Genomic DNA, 23,815 nt, shown 5'->3' with positions numbered 1-23,815 from the left:
ATACAGAATATTCTGTATATGTGGCAACCCTGCTCTATAATTTGAAACATCATCATCATTACATCAATAAATCTGATGACCCTCCTAAATTAACAGAAGCTTTCTTCCAGCATAAATTCACCAAATCGTACGTTTGCTTCAATTATAATAATAATACACAACCAATCACCACATAATGGTATGACAACTCACACCTTGTTGGTTTTCATACCGTTATGTGGATATTGGCTATATTTTTAATATTTCTCTTCTGCTTGTATTGTGCAAGCTCTGCCCTATGCTTACTTCGCGCATATTCTGAGAATGCATTCTGAGACGAAACGTTTTTCACGTTCGTTCAACACGGTATCTATATAGAAACGAGGTCGGCCAGGGTGAGCACAATATTTAGACTGCCTTCACGGCCATCCGACGAAATGCATCAACCGCTGACTGAGTTTTTTTTGTGATTTTAATAGTTTCGAAGAGAGTTTTTGAGTTATGAACGAATTGGAGCAATAAATAACAAACATCATTCATATACCTAGTGGCGTAGTGTACGGGAGGCAAGGGAGGGGGGGGGGGGTGTGTCAACCACGTCGATAAATTTGAGGAAAAAAAATCCTTCAAGTTTTGAACGAACGAACGCGTCAGTGATTGATTCAGTATAAGTATAAGTATAAAGGCCTAAGGGCACGAACAAAAGCCTCACGTAAGACTGTGATTGTTCGAATTTAGTTCTTTTAAATGTTCAGAATAATATATTCCAAATAATATTCCAAATGATGGCTCCGAGAAGAGCCGTTTGTTACATGGATTGGTATTGTATAAGCGAGTTGTAAGAGTTGAAGTGGTAAGAAAAATCCGGAACCAATGGCCAAGGGGATTTGAGGAAGTTAAAAGTTCAATATCTCACCGTGAAAAAAATCCATGTAAAAGAATCTGACTTGAGTTTTTTTCGTTTTGGGTGGGAAAAGACTGCTGATTTGAGTAACGATTATTTATCAACTAGTTAAGGTTGAGATTTTATGAAGTGTCTTTCACAATCATTCGATAACGCTCTATGCCAAGATAGAATGGAGCAGTTCACGTTTTGTTGAGAAACTAAAATATAAAGCCGTATTCAACAGGGTAATAGATCACTTTTTGAATCTATGTGGATAACATTCTTTTGCTGAGAATCCACAGTATGTGATAGTTTTAGAACTGTTTACGCGGTTTTTCGCAGTTTTAACTCATTGCTGGGATGTATCTTCAGAGCATGATTTATCCTCATGCATCACAACACATTTTGCACAGTGTATCTTGTTGCTGCAATGGGAGTCTGCATGCCGAATTGTTTGCATTTCAGACAACTCATCACTTTAGGTACGTAAAGGAGCACCGGAAGTAGAATATCTTCAATTTCCATTAATTGTGCAAGAGCTTTTCCGGGAAAGGTTGCCCAAAACGAACCTGATTCGGAATACACTTTACCTTTTTCGGAATGAGATTTTTGACGTAGAACTACGTCTTTCATTAAGGGTGCCAAATCAGAAAACAGGTAAAGTTTTTATGAAATAAAGTTAACGTTAAGTTAACCTCGAGCCGACCGCGAGTAATCGGTTACGTATTACTAACATAGATAATAAGAAAAACTGTCAAAATATTGAACTCCGGCCCCGTCAGGCTAACGCCATATGAGCCTTGATAAAAATATATATTTTGGAAAAAAAAAACTATTTTTGCCGCGAACGGATTTTAGCGATAATCGTAGGATTTGAAGTCGCCGTGAACAAAGGAAAAGTAGAAGAATGAAGGAGAATATTTGCCTTGAGTATAAACATTGGATCTCGCTGAGGCAAACTTTCATTCGGCATCGGACTGTTGAGCAATCCAGTTCACTTTGCTTTCGCTGCGCTTCGATCTAAGGTTGGACCCCACCAGTGGTAATCCAACTTGGATATCGTCGTTTGCTTTTTATGTTCGTTATTCGTATCGTGTGTTTTTATTCCCGCGTCATAAATTGGACGTTTCGCGTAGTGTGTGATGAGCAAGAAGAAGAGGGAGGCAGGCTCTAGCCCTGCAAAAAACGAACGCATTGCCAGGGGCAATGAAATTTCGAGCAAGCATCATCTAATGATGCACGCGATGTTGGTGTAGTGAAAAGCGCTCGCACTGAACCGAGCCTTCGCGAGTGTGACTGCATCGAACAACAGCAAAATAGGCGATTTCGGCGCGTCGGTCGAAAATGTAAACGGCTTCTTTGGTGCCTTTGAGAATGCATCAATGCATTAAACTGACGTTATGGTGAAGCAGGCGTTAAGGTTATGCTCCAAAACAATATTTTGGGAATACCAAGCATCTTGAATGTCTTACTGGAATGTTATAAGTTATTTAGGTTCCCGTGCCAGTCGCAAAAATTCCTCCACTAAGGGTGACAGCTGCGCTTCTCTCGAGCATGAGAAAGTAATGCAACTTTTTTTGAGGCCGGTAATATTAACAAAAGCGTTCTTTTGAGAATAGCGCAAATGATGAGAAGTATTTGTATTCCTAGTAGCTTCAAGCCACCAATGTATGGTTCTGTATGCATGCTATGGCGAACGCTTGTTTGGCGCTTGGTTTACGTTGAACGAACGATGCCTAGAGGTGCGATTGCTTTGAGGCAATACTAAATAACATGTAGCATGATATTTGATACTTGCAAGTGTTGTCATTGTTGTTGTTTCCATGCGGTGCCAAAGATATATTGAGTAGTTATGAGAAGTGGAATAATGGTGCTGGTGCAATATGTATATAATCGACTGTAGCCGAGTCTATGTCAATTGCGAAAAAGGCCACCGGAATAGCGTTCGAGGTAAATTTTCAATGCATTGACATGAAATAAATTGCGACATATCATCAGCTAGTGTATTGTTTTGCGAGAGCAAGAATAAATCATCAATCAATTATCGTCAACTGATTCTACAATGAAAAACCATTTTAAAGATTATTCTACTAAGCAGTTGTTTCGAAAATTTATATATAATAATATCCGAAGGTATAAACAAGCGACTTATATAAAACAACAGCGTAGTTCTACGTCAACGATGCGGTCGTATCTTGGACACAACCTCCTATATTTTTTATCCCATTTGTTTATTTATCAGGCTCATTAGCATTTTAGCAGTAACAGAGCCGAGTTTTTATCGTGTACATGTACATGTTTATGGTTCTATAAATTGTAAATTATGCAGTAGTAATAGCCATTTAGGCGTAAGAGTATATTTTTTTCTGTTCAATTACATTATAGTAAATTACACAGTAGTAGCCATTTAGGCGTAAAGGTATTTTTCTGTTCTTCCATTGTTCAGCAGACCGGACAGCGGAGACAGTTAATTGTTGGGTTATTTATAGCACAACAGCCCGATGTTTCTCTTGCAGAGCAGAGCAGTTGTATATATGAATCGATCTCCATCGCTGATGTTAGTTGCGTGGACGTAGTTATTCTATAACAACACACAGATGGTCAATTGAGGGCCCTAAGTTTGAACTCACGATCGATCGCTTAGTAAGCGAACGCGCAACCAAGTGGCTACGAAGACCCCCCCCTTCGTAATGAGATACTGAATGCAATTTCATACAAGCGTATTTGAGCAATAAAATTAGATTCGATTATATTTGTAGTAGTGAATAATTCCCAACTCTACCACTGTAGATTAATTTACATATATTCTTTTCTAGGGCACAAAGTTATGGATCATCATGGAATACCTCGGCGGCGGATCAGCCCTGGACCTGATGAAGGCCGGTCTGTTCGAGGAGATGCACATTGCCATTATCCTGCGGGAGGTACTCAAGGGACTCGACTACCTGCACTCCGAGCGCAAGCTGCACCGTGACATCAAAGCTGCCAACGTGCTGCTGAGTGAGCTGGGCGATGTCAAGCTGGCTGATTTCGGTGTTGCTGGCCAGCTAACGAATACCACCTCCAAGCGGAACACATTCGTCGGGACGCCCTTCTGGATGGCGCCCGAGGTGATCAAACAGTCGATGTACGACTCCAAGGCAGACATCTGGTCCTTGGGAATAACGGCGATCGAGCTGGCGAAGGGTGAACCACCCAACTCCGAGCTGCACCCGATGAGGGTGCTGTTTCTCATACCCAAAAACAATCCCCCGCAGCTGACCGGTAGCTACACCAAGCCATTCAAAGATTTTGTCGAAGCGTGCCTAAACAAAGATCCAGAAAATGTAAGTTGTTGTTGTTTGATGTTTTGGACAAATTAAATAAGTTTTATTTGTTTGCAGAGACCTACAGCGAAAGAGTTGTTAAAGTTTCCCTTCATTAAAAAGGCAAAGAAGAACTCATACCTTATCGATTTGATAGATAGGTACAAGAAATGGAAAACACAGAAAGGAGAGGAAAGTGAAACGGAATCGGAGAATTCAGACTCGTAAGCAACTGTTTTTTATAATTGACAAATATTTCCGCGAAGCTCATTCGCACTATCTTTGTTCCAGTGAGGAATCAAAACCGGACAGCGATCTGGACGAGCCGTGGATCATGACGGTAAAGGGTATGCATTTCAATAACTTCAACAAAAATGCAATGGACGAGTCACTCGGATCGCCTGTGAAACACAACGGCACCAGCAACAATGTAATGGGAATGAGCAACTCGAGAGACCGAGATCGAGATCGAGACTACAACCTGAACCAGCAAAAATCGAGTCAGGTAAGTTATTGGACTGATAATAAACACTACTGATATACACATTATCAAACGAACAATCTCTTGCAGCCACGAACATCCACATCGCCATCACACCAGCTGCAGACACCGTCGGCGCTTATTTCTTCCAATAGCAATTCCAACAGTAACAGTCGAAAACAGCAACAGCAACAGCAGCAGCAGCAGCAGCTTTCCTCGGAACGGGATTCTATCGTCCCTCAGAAGGATATTGTTGGCCACTACCCGAACGAGCGAGCAAATATCGAGCGACAACGGGACAGCGAGAAGGAGCGCGAACGGGATCGAATAGAGCGCGAGCGGGAGCGAGAACGTGAACGAGAACGCGAGAGGGAACGGGAAAAGGAATCCGAGCGGGAGAACAAGGAAAGGAGGGTTTCCAAGGAGGTGCGTGTCTGTAATAGCTTGATTGAGGTATGTTTCAATTAACGGTCGCTGTTTTGTTCTAGCATAATTCAAATCATCGAGGTGGGGACGGCGAAGAGAAGGTCAGCAGTTTACGGCGAGACCGCGAAACCAGTCATAGTAATGGTAATCCTAGAAGCAACAGTATTACAAATGTAAATAACAACTCCAAGAGTCGAACGAACAGCGGTTGCCTGAAGACGATCATATTCCCTCTGCTGTCGGAGGTAAGCCGAGGCTGATCCGGCTTTGGACGATTGTTTCTCGGAGTTACATTTCGCTTACCAGTTTTTTTCATTCTGCCAGATGCAGCGAAGTTATTCGAGTTCTAGCAATTCCGAGCTGAGCGACCTGCGGCTGGCGTTCGAGAAGGCTGAGCTGACCTGTCCGGGGGTGAACGATTTGTTCGTGAAGGAAATTATCCACAAACTGGTGCCCGGATTTTCCGAAACCCGAATCAATACGCTTATAGACAAAGTGACGCGGTAGGTGCTCGCCTAGGGTGTGGTTGTTATTATTGTTGGTGGCGAAGATGATAATCCCGACCTGCTGGTGCTGGCTAGAAAATGGAACGAAGGCTATTAACTACAAGCTACTATTTAGAATATGGTTTATTTTAACTCTATCACACTGAACTAGAAACTACTGTTGTTTTTGGGGAAACTTTTTTTTTTCTTACTAACATTTCAAAAAATTCTAGCTGTTTATAGTACAATTTGTTGGGAACGGTGCTAGAGGAATGCGAAATTTGTTCTACCGTCGCTACTGTGCTTGCGTTTTTGTTGAGTATGAATTCCAATGTTTGAGTTATAGTAAAATATGAAGTGTAAGTGAACGGATATAGTTCCATACAATTTTCATTTTCTATAATACCTGCAGTAAGTGTTTTAATTTTGTATTTTATAAACATGGATACACACTTCACCGAAAAATTGCCCGTATAGCAATCGCTCTGGTAATAAGTCAATGTACAAAAATGTTACTCTTATTATTTCATGTAGTACAGATCGGACTCGATTATCCGGAGTATTTTATTTTTGATTTTCGGAAATTTTGAATAATTTGTATAATAATTCTATATTGAATAGCTAATATGGGTATCAAAAGAAAGGGCTTGATTAGTAGAATGCAGTTGTTTATGAAAAATGCAAATCCAAGATGGCGGCCACTACAAAATGGCGGATTACATATTTTTTCAGAACCCCATCAATATGGGTATCAAACGAAAGGGCTTAACTAGTAGAACACAGTTATTTATGAAAAATTCAAATCCAAGATGGCGGCCACTACAAAATGGCGGATTGCATATTTTCTCATAACTCCATCAATATGGGTATCAAACGAAAGGGCTCGACTAGTAGAACACAGTTATTTATGAAAAATGCAAATCTAAGATGGCGGCCAATACAAAATGGCGGATTACATATTTTCTCAGAACCCCATCAATATGGGTATCAAATGGAAAGGCTTGACAAGTACACCACAGTTATTTATGAAAAATGCCCACAAATGTATCAAAAGAAAGTTCTCGACTAGTAGAACATAGTAGATAATGAAAAGTCCAATTTCAAGATGGCCGCAGTCCCCAAATAACTAATTACTTTTTGAACGGTTTCATTCAGCTTGACCTGTTTCTAGGTATGTTTGAATGTTTGTTGGGTTGTCCCACATTACTAGAAAATTGACCCCGGTCTGTTGAATGATTGATCCCGTCCCAGACCGCACATCAATTGTTACATGGGTCACTACATCCAGACAAACTGTAAGTACGACAAAAGGAAGAACTGGAGTCCCTCGGCCCGTTAGATCGCCTGAGAACATTGAAGGAGTGAGAGCGTCAATGTTGCGATCGCCACGGCGTTCTGCGCGTAAACACGCATCTGCTCTTGGACTGCCCGATCGTTCTGTGAGAATAATTCTTCGTGATGATCTTCATTTTCATCCCTATAAGATGGCGATAGTGCAGGAACTTTCAGAACGTGACTTCAATTCTCGGATGAACGCGTGTGAGCTTCTTCTTGATGTCGTTCCCGAGGGTGCTATTGTTTTTTTTAGCGATGAAGCCCATTTTCATTTGTGTCGATCGGTTAACAAACAAAACATGCGCTACTGGGCTGACACCAACCCTCGAGAATTGCATCGAAAGACTTTGCATTCACCCAAAGTCACAGTGTGGTGTGCAATTTCCTCAGCTGGAATTATTGGTCCCTGGTTTTTGAGGGAAATGAGATTACAGTGACAGTGAATTCGGATCGGTATGTAAACATGCTAAATTTTTTTTCCCACGGCTAGAAAATTTGGATTTGGGGGACACTTGGTTCCAACAAGAGCACAGCACACACTTCAAGAGCATCGATGGCTGTTTTGAGGGTTTTTTGAAATGTGAACCGTCCAAGAACCATACAAGATTTGAAGACCAACATCCAAGAAGAAATTGCCAACATAACATCTGCTATGCTAACAAGAGTCGTGACAAACGCCAGAAATCGGTTTACGCAATGTATGGAGAATGGGGGACGTCACCTAACAGATTTGATCTTCAAAACAATGTAAATAAAAACTTCAGACATGTACCTATATTATAAAAAATAAATAAATATCTTCCGATACATACAATAGTTTTTATTGAGTTTTGAAAAAAGGAAGTTACGTTGCCGCACCCTGTACAATTTTAGACTCGATTTTATTCAGTTTGGAAATATTTGTTTTTATATTTCAAGCATGGCTTAATTCATGAAAAAATGTAACCTTTCAACGTTAAGGTGAGGTTTAAGTGGCTATTACTTGTACAGTGGGGTAAAAATCGTGATTTTTGAAGATTTGGCTTGAATTTTCACCAGGAATTGTTCATATCGATATTGCAGCCAAATTAAGAAAGATAGAAGTTGTACGTCAAAGAACAAATTGTGGAGCGGTTAAAGAACTTCATTTTAATTGATAGAAACAATCTAGTTTAATATAAATTTTTAGTATAAAAATAATAATAACACATTAAAAATTACTAACTTTTCAGTGTTTCACTTCCAAAATGTTATTAAAATTCACTAATTTAGTTGTTCCACTATTATATACTGTACTAAATTTTCTCATTTTTCAAATGAAAGCATCAGAATCGTCTTCCGTGGCGTACCTTTTAATGTAGAGCCAGTTTGAAGCAACAGAGTCCGAAACAAAAAAAAGTTTTGTAACTCTGTCAATGTTGAAATTCGAACACATGCGTAGAAGGATTTTTTTCATCAAATATGATCCACCTACCACCTTCTGAGAGAATCTGGATAATTTTTTTTTTCATGTGAGAAAAGTGTTTTCTGACTTTAAGGGGATGAATCAAAAACCAAATTCCTCTTTTATTTTCAAAAAACGAAAAATACATGCAAAAAAAACAAATAAAGAAAAAAAAATGTTTTGACTCGATTATCCGGAGTGAAAAAAAAAATCAATACTCCGGATAATCGAGTCCGACCTGTACAACGTACTCCTAATTATAGCAATTGGTCAAGTTTTTTAAAAAATAAATGCCCTAAAAAGCCACTAAATTTATACCACTGATAATCCGTACAGGAAATGACATTCTGTGGCACGATCTCAAAATGCCAGGTTGAAACTCGGTACGGCCTCAATTTTTTTCAATCATTCAAAATCAATTTCTGGATGATTTTAAGTTCCATCAGAATGTTTCCCACCTGACGTATTTCGCCAATTTTTTCTACACTAAAAACACGATTTCAAAAACTAAAAGCCAATTTTCTCAAAATGGTCATCTCAGATTATTATGAAATGGTAAATAAATACGTGCCCAACAACTCTTCCATACATTGCAAATTGTGCATATTTAAGGTAAAAAAGTTTTTCTAACAAAACTTTTATTCAGCCCTTTTCATATGTTAGTTTAGATAAATTTTCGGAAAACTAAGTATGCCAAGCTGCTTCATTAGGTAAGGTTTTCACGCCCAGAAAGTTTCATTAAGTTCTGAGAGAGTCATGCCAACATCTGGTCGAGTTGGTGCGAAATCCGCCACCTGGTTCTTTATATGTTCCTGATATTTTTTTTTTAGTTGATCCGACAAATTTTGTTATGTAGGAGTTCACATCCACTGAATGCGGAGCTTCAATTTTGTGTTGTAGGGCAGTTATTTCTCCGTTCGCTTCCAAGATCAGAATGTTTAAATTTTCGGATCATTCCTTGAACGAAATTATTGCTCCGGTGTGCAAATCTCATAAAGTTCGATGTTAAATCTGATCCATATTTCAATTTGATGAATTAAAAATTCCCGGAAGAAATAGAAAAAAAAAACAAGTGCAACGGAAATCTCCGCAGAGAAAAAAGTGTAATGTCACAAAAGCCTACTGGAAATATGTTCACGCGGAAAAAAACCTCATGGGTATAAATGACGCACGGAAAAAAGTGCAATGTTTTTATTTATCTCACTTTTCCAAAAATAGCTGACGTCCAAATCAAAATACCTATAAGTTTGGAAATTGCTGGTTCATCACTCGGACCATGGTTTTACTCCCGTTCCAAAGGAAGAATGTCGGGAGTGAGAATTGATCTGGTGACGTGAGCGGTAAGGATGTCAACCAGTACGACATATCGCTTCCATATGTCACAGTAGGTTTTTTATTTTGCTTTCAAACAAAAATATTTATATTAAAATTGAGATGAAATTGAGAACTATTCTCGGAATATATGGTATCAGTTTTGCCTCCTTCTCTTCTCCTCTGCTCTAACGATCGCTTCGAGTAGTGGGCCGACGCCAGATCCGGCCAGAACATCGCGTCTTCGCCCTTATGGTATTTCTTGATGAGTTTCTCCATTCACGGCCATTCCGAAGCTAAAGAAGAGCGGCCTAGGCATCCCCTTCTCGCTGGTTGTCAGCCACAGCAGCACCTTGGTGTGTGAAATAAATTTCACTTTGGAGCTCACTTCCTTCGTTGGGGGAAGTAAAATACGAAGTGCCCTGCTGGTCGTTGCCATCCAGGGTGAGATAGGTCTCGTCGTCCATGACCACCGCCACGTCGCGATTCATCGGGAAATCGACTTGACCATGATGTTGGCCAGTTGCACCGATCTCACGGCCAAGCTCACGCAGCGATGTAGCCACTTTTCCCTCGATCTTCGTCTTCAGCATCCTTTGGAGCTTCTTGTCGCTCAGGGTCGTCGGCCGTCCGGAACCGGGCTTTCTTTCGATGCTCTGATTGTTGTCCAATAATGCCAAGATGTTGTAGATGCCGAAACGGGCGTATCCGGCATCCACAAAGTGCCACACGATGTCCGTTTTCGACGAGGTACTGTTCTTTGAACGCGCACACTTCTGAACGGAGTAGCTTCACTGTTTTCGCCATCACGGTTGGAGTTCGACTGATCGAGCTGTAATTTTTTTTTCTGCTGACTCATGGGTTACTATGATTGATGCAGCATGGGTACTTTCGTCAATGCGTGTGAAGATAAGCCAATGTAAAATCGGTATTTTTTGTCATTTTTTTTAATGCAAACGTTATAAGCTCTGCTTCGCGGTTAGGAAATGAATGATGTTTTAGGAAAACCACTGCCAAATTTATTTGATTCCACTGGCTGTAGAACCACAAGAAGAGTGGCTTACAATTCAATTGTTTGCTTGTATTCAAATCATATTCCGCTTTACTCTGGTTACTCCTTTTGGTCGGAACCATTCGAGGAGCACAAATTGGACCAATCAAAACGTGGCACATAGTGCGTTTGGACAATGTTTGACATTTCACAATTACTCAATTGGTTATCTCAAGTAAAAAATGTTATTCATGGTGATAGATGCGCAGAAATATTTCCTATCAAATGATACAAACATCTTTGCGATCTATTATGAAACGCTCGAGTTATAAGCATTCGAAATCTTTCATGTTTTCCTACATGTTTATTGTCTAGATTTTCATTTTACCCTCCTATATCTTCCGGTTAGACGTAGTCCTACGTCAAAAGTTGTTTCCAGATGCGAGAAAGGTATTAGATTCTTCGGTGGAAAATAAAAGACGAAAATGAGTTCCGCAGCCATTGTTGTCGCAACCGCTGCCATCACACAACCTATTCGCTTCGGATTTACTGTAACTGTTCTGCGAAACGTGCTGAATAGTAGGGTAAATGATCTTTGTTTGTCCAGTCGAAAATATGATCATGGTTTGCCCACTTTTTTGAATGCTCTAATTCAGCGCTATATGTCAAATAAGGCCTTCGAATGTTTCGAAACATATAAATGAAATTGCCTTTTACATGATTTATAGTAGTTTGATAGTATATTTTTACGAAATCACATGTTTTAAAGGATTATAAAATACACCTTCTATTTGTGTCAATTCGCCCCTCATTCGAGCTAACTTTTAATCGATCACCAGATGATTATTTGGCACGTATTCAGACCTTTTTTGGATTACAACACTTATAAATATTGTAAACATCATGCTTGCTCACCATTTGTATCGGATTTACATAGCTAAACCATTAAATTAACGCATTTTGATGAACTCAGTTCTGATCATGAGTTGTCCAATTCAATAATGTTGTTTTGTCCACATGATTTCTATGGCAACCGCTTGGCGCGCTGCAGTTTGTTTATGTTTGTTTATGGTGTGCTTCGCGCATAGCAGAAGTATGGTTTTTCTGTGTTGATTGTGTTGAGGTGAACACTTCTAAAATGCCCAAGAAAAGGCAATATTCTGAAGAAAGCCTAAATTATGAATGAATCAATATGATGACAGCAAACTCAAGCAATGATAAATGCAACATCTAATTGTGAATTCGAATGTTTTCATTCAAAAATGGAGATTTCTAAAACCGGACAAACCATGATCATTTTTTTGGGCAAACCATGATCAGAGGTGGTCAAACCATGATCATAATTCTTCTTTAAGGAAAATCGTTAAAAATCATAAAAATTTGAATAATTTCAACACCTTATGGTAGTATTAGCAACTAGAGACTTGGGGCTTTTCAAGAAACCCAAACTCGTATCGATTATGTGTGATTTTCATGAAGAAAAATCGATTTACATTTACTAGTTGCGTAAAAACACCCCAAATTGGATTATTTCTTCGGAAAATTTTGCTTTTTTTGGGAGCGTTACTTGGATATGCAATAATTTCAGTGTTTCAGAGTCGCTTTAGTCTAGATAGCGAATAATCAACAGTACGTGTTAATGCTGAAAGCTAATTAAAAAATTTGCTCAAATTAGCTTGTTATCGCTTTGCTAATTGATCGCGCCCCTCAGAGCAAGCATTCATTCATCGGCCTTTGTCAATGCTTCCAAATATTTGTAAATAAATAGTGCTGCGTTAACACTGAGTAGGGTCTTGGACACCACTATTATGGGCGTCTGAACCGCAGAGTTTAAAGCCTCCTAAATACAAACAAGTTCAAGTTGGACATCTTCCTTCTAATTTTTTGTTAAAGCTGTTGAACTAAAACCAAGTATAGATAGAACGGAGTATATATCGGTTAGTGATCAGTGATCGCCATCAGTAATCACCTTCGTTAGTGAACCTGAACAACAGATATGCGTCGACATTTTCGTCAATAGTCCTCAGTTTCTCGGATGACAGTCGTCTTTAATGTCTGATGTCGGTGCTGACCTCAAAAATTGACCAGACGCTGCACTCCTAGTGATCCCCGATTTTTTAATTAATCGTTCATCAGCTAATCGAATACTTTTCAGTAGTTTGTTATTCGATACGATAAATCGCCCCAAATGATCGATTAATCGTCACACTGAGAGTTATTCGATTTATTTTATTTCTGTAGGAAGTATTCGATTAATCGAACGATTATCAGGGATCACTGTGCACTCCATCTCATTGAGATTCACCGAGCAGGGCGGCCATTCAGCAAATGGGAAGAATCTGGAAAATGGGCCCTGTATCTTGGGCCGTTTTCGTTTTGTGAGCAGGATCTGGAACCACAAGTTGGCGACTTCTTTAGAATGATATTAGCTTGTCCTTATCCGTGAGTAATGGAGTTTTACGGTGTTTATGGATTCTTTTCTCCATTTGCCATAGCGATTTATACCGATTGCAGAGTAGAATTTGTTCGATTTAATCATGGGAAAAAGTGAAGGAAAAATACAAGGCGTTCGCGTTATACGCTGTGATTTTAAGGTGAAGGTGGAACGAAGCCATTGTAGTAGCATAGGTGAAACCACGTGTTCTTATGGGGCAATAGTGTTTGTGAGAGAAGAGCAAAGCACACGTAAATTAATCAATTCACTTATCAGACTGTGTGGCGCTTAATTGACACGAGTCTTTCAATACTGAAGTAGAATGTATGAACAACGGTGTGTTCCGATGAACAACTGCAACTATAAATATATATAGAAGGTGTATTTGCATATGAAGTAAACTTCTGAATATGCGCGAGCGTAACATGAGCAAATTTATAACACATGCGAATTAGGGCTCCTTTGGAAGTGTATTTCCACTTATACTTTAGCAATTGAGACTGAAAGAATGTTCCAGGGCATAAAAGTAGCAAGGAAAGAATTGTGATCTTATCTTGTAGCAATGCCACGGGAAGTCACAACTTTAAACTTATTGTAATCAGTAAATAAAAAAAACAAGGTGTTTGAGGAGATCAAAGCAGACCATCTAACAGTTGATTGTAGTTGATAATTCTTTAGTATTTTCCTTCGTTGATCGTATTCTTTTTTTCACATATTCACGTTAGAGAGCTTTAACCCTTCTCTTCGTTGGCCGAGGTATTTTGATTGAATATAATACTTTTCCGTTTACTATTTTTGAAAGCAGTGGCATCTGTGGCAGTGTTCCGAGCTCTGCAATACAATTTTCTTAACCAATGTTAAAGTTGCTAAAACTTATATTATAGACCCATTAAACGTAAAAATAATAATTGTACTGATATCAACATAATTTTATTTCATTGATTTTCATGACATGAAACGCTATGACTCAGGAATAACATTTTATTGGGTGTTTTTTTATAGCTGTTTCGATACTGCTGTCTGGCATCAATGTCGAAAAAATAACGACGCTTTCACCAATACAAACAAAGCCATTTCAGAAAATTGAAAAATGAAAATTTAACTTTCAGAGTATTAGCTCGAGTTTTCCGACGTTTTTCATTATACATTGCGACGGCGGATGAAAATCTAATATCTTGTGAGTAATCGATTAGAGTTTGGTTGATAGTACTTGATAAGAAGTGTGCGAAAACGATCATTTTCTACACACTGTTTCGCAAAATTTTTGAATATCGGGCGAGGTGTGAGGGAGGGAGATGATACAAGTGAGTGCCATTGTGGCAGCCATTTGCGTCTTCCTTCCACCTTCACCTGAATGACAAATTTTTTGTTGGCTTTCTAACGCTTGAATAGGCTTTTGGCTAAAAAAAAATTCTAAATATTACAACAGTTCGAACGTTTAATAACATTAAAAGTTAAGTAAGGAGCAGTACTACGCGTTTTAAGTAATCAAATGATATTAAGTAAAAATTTTTATTCATATTTCAACAATTAAATAATACAATAATTTGCCTCCCAAGCTAGAATGTTACCACTAGACGTCGACACTGTACATTTTTTATAGCGAATAGGAGCTGTAGCACTTCTGAAAAAAAAAATTAACCAGTAAAGTCAGATTTGCAGATTTTTCTGCTAAGGTGCAAATTGTATTTCAAAGATACTTTTTTTTTATTTCCGTGTTTTTAAAATTCGGACATGCCTTCAAATGCTAATTGAAAATTTTTATAACTAAGTACTTTTGTGTTTTCTTTTCACTCGAGCTAAGAAAAATCTCAACTTAGTAGATTTTTTTAAAAACATTTTTCACTCATAATTTATTTCGGCAGTTGAAGAAGTGGCATCTCTGCCAGCGATTATGCAGTTTAGGATGACGAATGAAAACTTTACGATTTTATCACGTTTTAGAGTTCTAAAACGTTATTCAGCGACTCTTGGAATAACCCCCTCCAACTCATATTCGAAGACTGTATTGCTTTCCAGGATTGAATCCCAAGGAAACATATTTGCATATTTTTACGTAACATTAACATTTGTATGGTGACGGTTTCGGTACAACAATCACAGTTCACGTCAGTTGGCTTCCGGTTTAGCACTCTCTAGTTCCCATATTATATCCTTTTCTCCCTTTCCTTGCAGAGATTCCAAAGTGAAGCGATAAAACGCTGATCCTGAGTCGAGGTATTTGTGTGCGTATGTGCGTAGTAGTTTGAGTGTTTCGTGTTTTCATTACCGGGATACAAACCCCGTTCAATTCAAGCGTGTGAGCGTGCAAGTTTTCCAACCAACAACTCCCTGGGCTCCCTGGCGGAATGAAAACGACAATGATTGATCATTAATAGCTACGGTAGAAACTTTGCGCTTGCAGTTTTGTATTTCAGAAAAAACAGAGTTTGAACAAAAGCAAAATGACGCCGCAAAATCTACGGTTAGAGTATTAAGTTTCGCAAAGAACCTCTGCTACGACAAAACGCAAGTAAAAAGGAACTCTATTGAATTTGTATATATGTTGTTGATGGAACGAATCCCACATAAAGATATTGAGGTTATTTATTTACCACTATTGTATCTTTAGCTACAATTATTTGGCTAGTTATTGTTTCTTGTAATTATTACCCTCGATAACACAAAACGCTTGAGCAACACTTCCACCGCGTAATACAGTAGCAGAGTACCGTTCCTAGGAGTACTTCAACCAGTCACGTGAATCCAATTGATAACATTGCAAACTAATGACAATATGTCCAGTTTTTTTCAATACAACAGTAGACTAAAACGAAATAGCAAGTATAATAGTTAGCTAGTGCATGAGGATATCACCAAATCTTCAATGACACAATCCTTCACATTATATATTTTCGGTAAATGGAATATGATTACTATTTTCTGTAAATAAAGTGTACAAATCTCTGTTGGTAGGTTTCACCTACGTTGTTTGAAAACTAGCAATATCATTAAATGATAAAACAGCTTTTGTTTATTACACCCAAATCATTCTTCAATCGATATTGATTTTCAAAACTTTAACTTTTCTTTCCTCGTTTAGACGAAATTCCGCTTCATCGTCAAAGATGACCGTTCTTTATTAGCACCTTTTTTGGTTTGTTCGTTTCTTGTTTCGGGTCCAGCATGCAATGTTTATGTTCGTCTATTTCCTTCCGCGTTTTTAGCAAAGGCCTTAGCCATCTGAGTCATGTTTTATTATTTATTAGCAATGTTGTGTTTTACTAGTTTGTGCAATTTTGTTGATCAAAAATTGTTTCCGCGGAAGCTGTCACACACGAGCAAATCATTTCATAGAAGCTTTCCCGTCACTAAGCCTTAACTTCGATCGCTCGACCCTTTCCGGGTAGGAGAAATAAGAACACTCACAAGCGCTACAGAAGAACATCCAGGAGGGAAGGATCAGGGCAGAATGGTAGTTCGACGAAAAGAGAGGAATACGAAAAGAAGCATGTATGTTTAATTACTTTTAATGAATTCCTCGGTATGACATAATGATGACTGTAAGTATTGTGGAGCAGGGAAAACAGTGGCGTCTTATATGCAGCCTGCGACTGGTAGGAAAACACAATGTGCAAAAGAAAAAAGAACACGTAATATTTGAATAAATCATACAGATACTAATTTAACTAGGTATATATTACTGGAATCCATTTCGAGCAACAGAGATAATATGAAATTTTTGCAAGACTACATGGATGTGAGAGCGAAAAAAAAACAACTGTTATTGCAATTCTAAAACAAACATAAAAAAGAAACATTCATAGACTTGACAAGGATTCAGTAGAGATGGATATTGCAAATAAACTTCTTGTTAACACGTACACGGAATAATAATGTATAAAGTGAGAAAGAGAGAAAGAGGACAAAACTCAACCCCAAAATAGAGAATTCATAAAAATGAAAAAAAGAAATTTCCGATTCGAGGAACGTGAATTTCAGAGTATTAGTTGGTTTCTAAATGACGTTTTACGAGGTGAAGACGTTCATTGGAGCGTTTTAGAGACTCTGTTTAGAACAAACCCGTTTGAGTTGTTCAATATTGCGCTGCAATCGAGAAAAAATAACAATTAAATCATTCGTAAATAGAATATTGGTAATATCGGATGTTTGGTTCTCCCTGAAACATATCCTAAAATGTCCTTTCATATGAGAAGATTATTGAGGAAACGGTAATAGGTAATAAAGATGGCGGCTATTGGCCCTCCCACTGCCTCACTAGTCAAACACGTTCATTATCTTCTGTAAAGTCTTCGTATATATCTCCCCTAATGTCGCTACTTTCAATGTAACCCTTGCATTGAAATAAATTGGATAACTTAGGGTTGGCGATAGAAAAAAAAACTTCAAAAGATAATTTAATCTACAAATTTCCCATAAAACATAATTTTATTGATTAATGTATTTTATTTGAAACCCTACATCAAAATTGTCTTCGTACGACTTTTAGAGTTTATCAAGATCAACATTTTGCGATGCAGAACTTGTCGATATCTTAATCCTACTCAAAATCCGTTATTCCGTGCGGCTAATGACGTGAGATGACTCAAGCCACGGTGTTTGCGGAGTCATATCCCCATATGTTATCGACACGGGTATCAAATATGAGCTAAAAGTGAGCAGGCTTCGCAATAAAGCGAGAAACTTTGCTATCTCACGTCTTTCGCCGCGCGGAGTAAAGAAAAAAGTTATTGAAGATTTTTCACCCAAGAACTCATGATTTCAATTTTAATTTACTCAAATACAAAAAATAACATAATTTTGGAAATCTTACATTATGTAGAGTGAAATATGTTCTTTCAAATGCCGCCAATAAACAATAAACAATAAACATTGTTTATGTTTGCCCCAGGAAGAATGACAAAGAAATGGAGAGAGCGTATTTTTTGGGAAGAATTTTCAATAACTTTGAGTAGAGTTGCGATATTGACAGGTTCTGAATAGCAAAATGTTCGTAATAGTAAGCTCTAAAAATCTTTTTCATAACAGTTTGTATGTAGAATTTTAAATATAAAAGTTAGAGCAAAAAACAGTTTTTTTTTCTCATTGTGACCAGCGATGACAACATTCCTGATTTTTCAGGATTTGCCAGTCGCTCCTGACGTACACTCAATTTATCCTGATTTTTCTGAAATGATCCTGATTTTTCCTGATTTTTGTATTCTTTACATTATTCGTAATAAATATACTGATTTCCATGCCAAGGTTTCCTTCCATGAGAGTTCTCCGATTCGCACTTGTATATATCATACATTGAGTTAAATTCTCTAGAAGCAAATCTGCACTTACCATTTTTTATCTCTACCTTCAATTGTTTCGTGGTTTTCCAAAATTACTCAAGAGAAAATTTTTGAATCCACAGTCAATATAAAAAGATTTTATAAATAATTTGTTCATCTGATTCAAAGTAGAATCAACTTTAAGGATGGAACTATTGTAAATATATCTATAACAGTACTAAATATCATAAAAATTAGGAAAAATTCAACAAGTCTTCCACTGCTGATATGCGTTCCTCATTTGTCGAGTAAAGATTCATTCCAAAGCATGGATGATGAATTCAATGAAAATTTGAATATTGATTTCTCTGCAACTCTGTGGTGATCTGCCGTAATTTCGCAAAGTGACGCAAGCGTCAGAGGGAGAAATTTTCAGTACGAGACTTTTCGCAAAATTGCATGTATAATCAGCATACGCGTACATTACGAAAATCTGATCTGTACAAATTGTGTACAATTGATGGAAAAACATTGCCATCGGCTCGATTTAAAAAAAAAATGCAGTTTTATTTAAGCTATGTTACCAACGCCAGTTTGTTGTGGAAACAGCAAATTTTAATCGCTGTTTCCACAACCGATTGGCGTTCATCCATCAAAGTATGGGAGAATCTGTTTCCAAATATTTTCTACAACATGCCACCGTTGAGTGGAGCAAGAGGTATCATCCGAGAGAAGAGTTTTGCACATTTTCCGTCTTTGTAGCGTGTGTCGAGCGGGCCAACGTAGTTGAGAACCCGATTGTAATAACTATTGACAGCATCTTCTATTCCAATCCAAATGTAATTGAAAACATCCGTGTTGAATAAGATAATGCCGTCCGAAATTATCCGATGTAAAACAAATACAGTTTACGCGAGGATGTTCTGAGTTTTGTTATAAGATGCGTTTCGATGGAGATTTTAGACATTACCCTTCGATCAACTCTCAGCTTCAATTCATCCGAAAAAGGCATTGAGCAAGTGAGGTAAGTGGACACGACCCTGCTTCTTTGGGCGCGGATTTTGCTGCGGATATTATCACTATTATGATAGCGCTTGGTTGGGTTCGAGTTTGGTGTCACCAAAGGTAGCATAGCAAACCGCCGCGCCTCATCAGGAGTGATCCCGCTTTCGTTAAGCGTTTGAATCACTTCTTCCAAGTCCACTTTAGAAGATTCATTGACTCTCCCTTCAGTTGAGTGCCTTTTTGGTCCTGCCTGAACAGAGTAGTCGCAACCTTCAATGGTGGTTTCGAGATTATAGTGATTTGTAAATTATTATCATCCGAGTCACTTACATTCTTATCAGCATCATCTCCCTGCTTCTACTTTTGAGACTTATTCAGGATGAACGACGAGCAGGAAAGTACTTCGTCATCCGATGAACTCTGCATATTTCTCTCTTCTATATATTTTGTTGTATTCCAACCTGATCAAATAGAAGCCAGATCTATTGAATCACTTCAGCAGGAAACCAATAGCAATGACAAACCGAGCTCAGCATCCAGTTCATCTACCTCGGTATCGCAGCTTCAAGACTCTGCGAGTATGTTGCAGCAACGTTCGGCTCCTGCAGTCATCGTAGCTGATACCGTGGTGAGTGCTGATGTCTTATATTATTGTCGACTGACAGTTTAGAACGCAGTTTAACCATCACCAGGTAGTCTAGTGTCTGGCGTCGATGATATCTGGGATGTGCCGATCATCGCTTAAAACGTGATCAATTTGTGTTCCGTTTGCTGAGAGATGATCTCCAGGTGTAGCGGTATTAGAGGCTGTACTGGAAGAAGGTGCTACGTATGACCCTGTTCTTGAAGGCAGCGAAGTCGATAAGTCGTAGACCGTTTTCATTCGTTCCCGGATGGGCGCTGAACCTACCAATTATCAGTCTAAACCCGCAATAGATGCGCGTAGAATTCTTCTTTATCGTCGTCGGAGCAATTTTGTAATATGATTTCCTGGTTCCTTGGCGACAGATTGAGGAAGTCCGTCGATTGCCATATAGATACATCACACTTACACAACACAACAACAGAACAGAACATACCTTGGCTGGGGCAAGCTGGGAAGAGAATCAGTAGTGGTCAGTGGGTATAATTTCATGTTCTCTACTCTGTCTAGAGAACTGGAACCCAAGAAGGAAGCTGGTCACTCAATTTCGAGGATATAAAAGGAGCCAGTGTAGAAAGACGAGGCCTCTTATTTACTGGATCATAATTTGAAAACCGGCATGCTGCGCGCGCACCCAATGGCTGAGTAGACCAGCTAACATCAGCCTTTTTCTATCCTGGTCACGTTCCGTTTCGCTCATCGAGGAGAGGACCACATACGCAGCCCAGCCCGATTGGAGACACACTACACAGACATACATACACTGATACACATTTTCCCTTTTGTGTGGAGTGACGTAGGAAATCATCAACGGTTCCTTAGAATTCGGACCTGGACGTCGTCTTGTAGAAGGTACCTGGGTCGAGTGACCAGGTTCTTCGCGACGCCCGAACAAGTTATAAATTTTGTTGTCTCCATCTCATGCGCTTCCGGGCAAAGAGGTGACAACCTATGGTTGCGGACGTTGATGATACTGAAGTTGAAGAAGTGGCCTCGCATCCTCAATCTGCGCATTCCTTCGTTGATTGGCTGGTTGGTCATTCAGTGTATTCTTTGTGCAATCTCGTTGATTTCACAGAATTTCTCCCAAGACACACTGTCTTCGGTCAATCGTAGTGGTTGTTGTTTATTGATAGTCATGTCTAACGTTTGTAGTGCGCGTCATGAATGCATGATTATTGTATTCGTTTTGTATTGCATGATTATTGTTCCTGTGACAAAAACAGGAAGTGGGTTATATCTGTGATATAACCGTAAGGTTGACGTAAGACTATCGTTGATTTAGTGATAATTTGTTTGAAGTTGCATCTGAATTCATTCTGAATGAATGAATAAATTAATATTTGGGGGACTTCGAAAACGAGAGCGTTACGTTGGAGGCACAAGGTTTTATGCATCATATATTGGATACGAAAATATTCTACCGATGAGGAAGAATAATCTTCAGAAGCTTTCCTGTTAATTGCACTTGATTGAAAAATCACAAAACAAAATGTATTTGGTCGCAGTATTATATGAATAGCAAACATTAAAATAAACTCTTTCGCTTGAATATAATTTTCAATGCCAAGGGAAAATCTTTCCGGATTCTACTCGATGCTCGATAACCACCAAACGAAAGCAGTTGTGCGCGTGCATGTGTGTGTGTGGCGACTGCCTCGATGCCTCAAGCGGAACCAATTTTCGATGCTGTTACTTTCTTGTTCGCTTTTTCAGTGGCATAACTCTTCTGATGGATTCCCTTTTGGCCTAAGGTGCACAAACAGGCTCTTGGTGACACCGTTCATCATCGCTTTCATGATGAACGAAGTTAGCTTCACCATAACAGCGACAACATGCTCCAATCGCTGTTCAATTATAACTGAGTGGATTTCCGAGCAGCACTCGCTTATATACCGATTGGTGATTTCAATAGCTTTTTTGAAAGCAATTTTAAAGCTATTGAAACAAGTTTTTGGATCAAAAAGTGACAAGTATATAACGCGTTGACATTTTATCTTTCGAACGAAGTGTTCATCATACCATTTCGTTCAGTTGTTTAGGAGCTATTAACGCTTGAAATCTCGTTCTCCAGCGTAACGCTTTCGTTTTCGAACACCCCGGTATAAAAATGAAAGACATAGACCTAGTTAACCTTAGATAAATTTTAACCCTTTCTCGAGTAACATGTGGAAATAATTCAATGTAGTACGACCCTACGCCAGCAGACTGTTATTTTTAAAACAGGATGCTCATGAATTTCGTTTATGAAAACAAAACATTTCTTATTTGTTTGATCGTTGTAGCTGTACTACGTGTTTCGTGTTTCGTTTAGTGTCAAAGAATAATTATGTCTTATACATTTTTACCAACTGCTGATCAAGATCTGACCAGAAGGTCTTCTTATCCAGTTTTCGGAACAGCCTCCGGAAATTGTCGTTTACAGCAGCCGGCGGGGGACAAAAAGGATCAAGTTTGCAGAAGCCATAAGGAGCGATAACCACACCGGAACGAGCAATGGGCTTGTTCGAGACATCATCTCTATCAATATTACACCACTCGTCGAAGATTTCTGGAACATCATGTTATCTTAGAGCTGAAATAATTACGAACTACGTCTTATTTATCAGCGTTCTGAATATGATAAACTTTCACAGAAATGTTTATGTTAACAGAAACAGAAGATCGATTCGTGTTAAACATAACGAAATATTTACTGTAAACGATTCATTTCTTGGTTTTGGAAATATTAAATTCATTGTTAACTGGAAACATACATATTCATTCCTTTCATTTATCGCAACTACGATTGTGGATATTGATTCACCCCAACGTAATGGGTTCTACATGTGTATTGTGTATTTCATAATCATTTGTAGCTTGCATCATCGAACTCGCCATTTCGATAATTCCCCACCCCTCCGAAACCGTAGTTCTAGGCTCATCTTCTGCAACTACTTCATTGCACGAATACAAATTATAAAAATCAATGTTCGTTTCAAGTATAGAAATAAAAACAAATGGAAAACTTGGGAATTGTTCAAACCGAAATGGGTGCTCACTAGGGTGGCAGCGAAAATGGTCATGTCAAATTTTAAAAACCGACCATGTACAAATGTTTATTGGTCCAAATAAATGATCTGTGCAAAGTTTCAACTCGATCGGACATGATTTAGGTGTGCCTAAAAGCGCTCAAAGTCTTGATTTTTTGATCCTCTAAAGTCTTCCAAGGGGGGAAAAAGGATAATTTGGAAAATCGATTTTTTTTTCGATGCCAAAAGACATAAAAATGCATGAAACGTCGAGATCAGGTGTCATCTCGAAAAACAGGAAGTGGGTTATATCTATGGTATAACCGCAAGGGTGACGTAGGACTATCGTTGATTTAGAGATCATTTGTTTGAAGTTGAATCTGAATTCATTCTGAATGAATGAATATTTGGGGGACTTCGAAATCGAGAGCGTTACGTTGGAGGCACAAGGTTTTATGAATCCAATATTGGATACGGAAATACCCTACTGATAGGGAAGAATAATCTTCAGAAGCTATCCTGTTGATTGCGAATGATTGAAAAATCACAAAACCAAATGTATTTGGTCACAGTGTTACATGGATAGAAAACATTAGAATAAGCACTGAGACGAACCAGCCCAGGAGGCTGAAAGTCTCAAAAATAAAGAAAAAAAAAAAAAAAAAAAAAAATTAGAATAAGCTTTTTCACATGAATGTAATTTTAAATTCCCAGAGGAACTGGCAGATTATTTTCAGTAACGATTAGATATTTCCACATTTTGCTCGATACTGGAAGCCCACCAGTGGTTAATGCTAACTCGATAACCATCTGTTAATAGCACTTGATTGAATCATATTCGG

At 38.5% G+C, this 23,815-nt stretch overlaps 1 protein-coding gene across 5 annotated transcripts in view; it reads left to right on the top strand.

The window, feature by feature from the left end:
* The window catches only part of LOC129780091 (serine/threonine-protein kinase 24), a 242,469-nt gene extending 219,965 nt beyond the window's left edge, over nucleotides 1-22,504 (top strand). For 2 of the 5 annotated variants that reach the window (XM_055788011.1, XM_055788008.1), the window contains 7 exons: nucleotides 3,682-4,191; nucleotides 4,249-4,394; nucleotides 4,462-4,675; nucleotides 4,742-5,077; nucleotides 5,140-5,322; nucleotides 5,402-5,580; nucleotides 22,353-22,504. In XM_055788011.1, coding sequence (XP_055643986.1) covers nucleotides 3,682-4,191; nucleotides 4,249-4,394; nucleotides 4,462-4,675; nucleotides 4,742-5,077; nucleotides 5,140-5,322; nucleotides 5,402-5,580; nucleotides 22,353-22,431 — 1,647 coding nt within the window. In that variant the 3' untranslated portion in view covers nucleotides 22,432-22,504. Of the gene's footprint in view, nucleotides 1-3,681; nucleotides 4,192-4,248; nucleotides 4,395-4,461; nucleotides 4,676-4,741; nucleotides 5,078-5,139; nucleotides 5,323-5,401; nucleotides 5,581-15,231; nucleotides 17,196-22,352 lie in introns of those variants that run through there. The other 3 variants (XM_055788012.1, XM_055788009.1, XM_055788010.1) reach the window with 3 other exon arrangements.
* The last annotated feature ends 1,311 nt before the right edge of the window (nucleotides 22,505-23,815 follow it).

The sequence above is a fragment of the Toxorhynchites rutilus genome, chromosome 3, assembly GCF_029784135.1.
Source record: "Toxorhynchites rutilus septentrionalis strain SRP chromosome 3, ASM2978413v1, whole genome shotgun sequence".
NCBI lineage: Eukaryota > Metazoa > Arthropoda > Insecta > Diptera > Culicidae > Toxorhynchites > Toxorhynchites rutilus.
The sequence above is the reverse complement of the archived record's forward strand: the minus strand, read 5'-3'. Positions and strand labels throughout refer to the sequence as shown.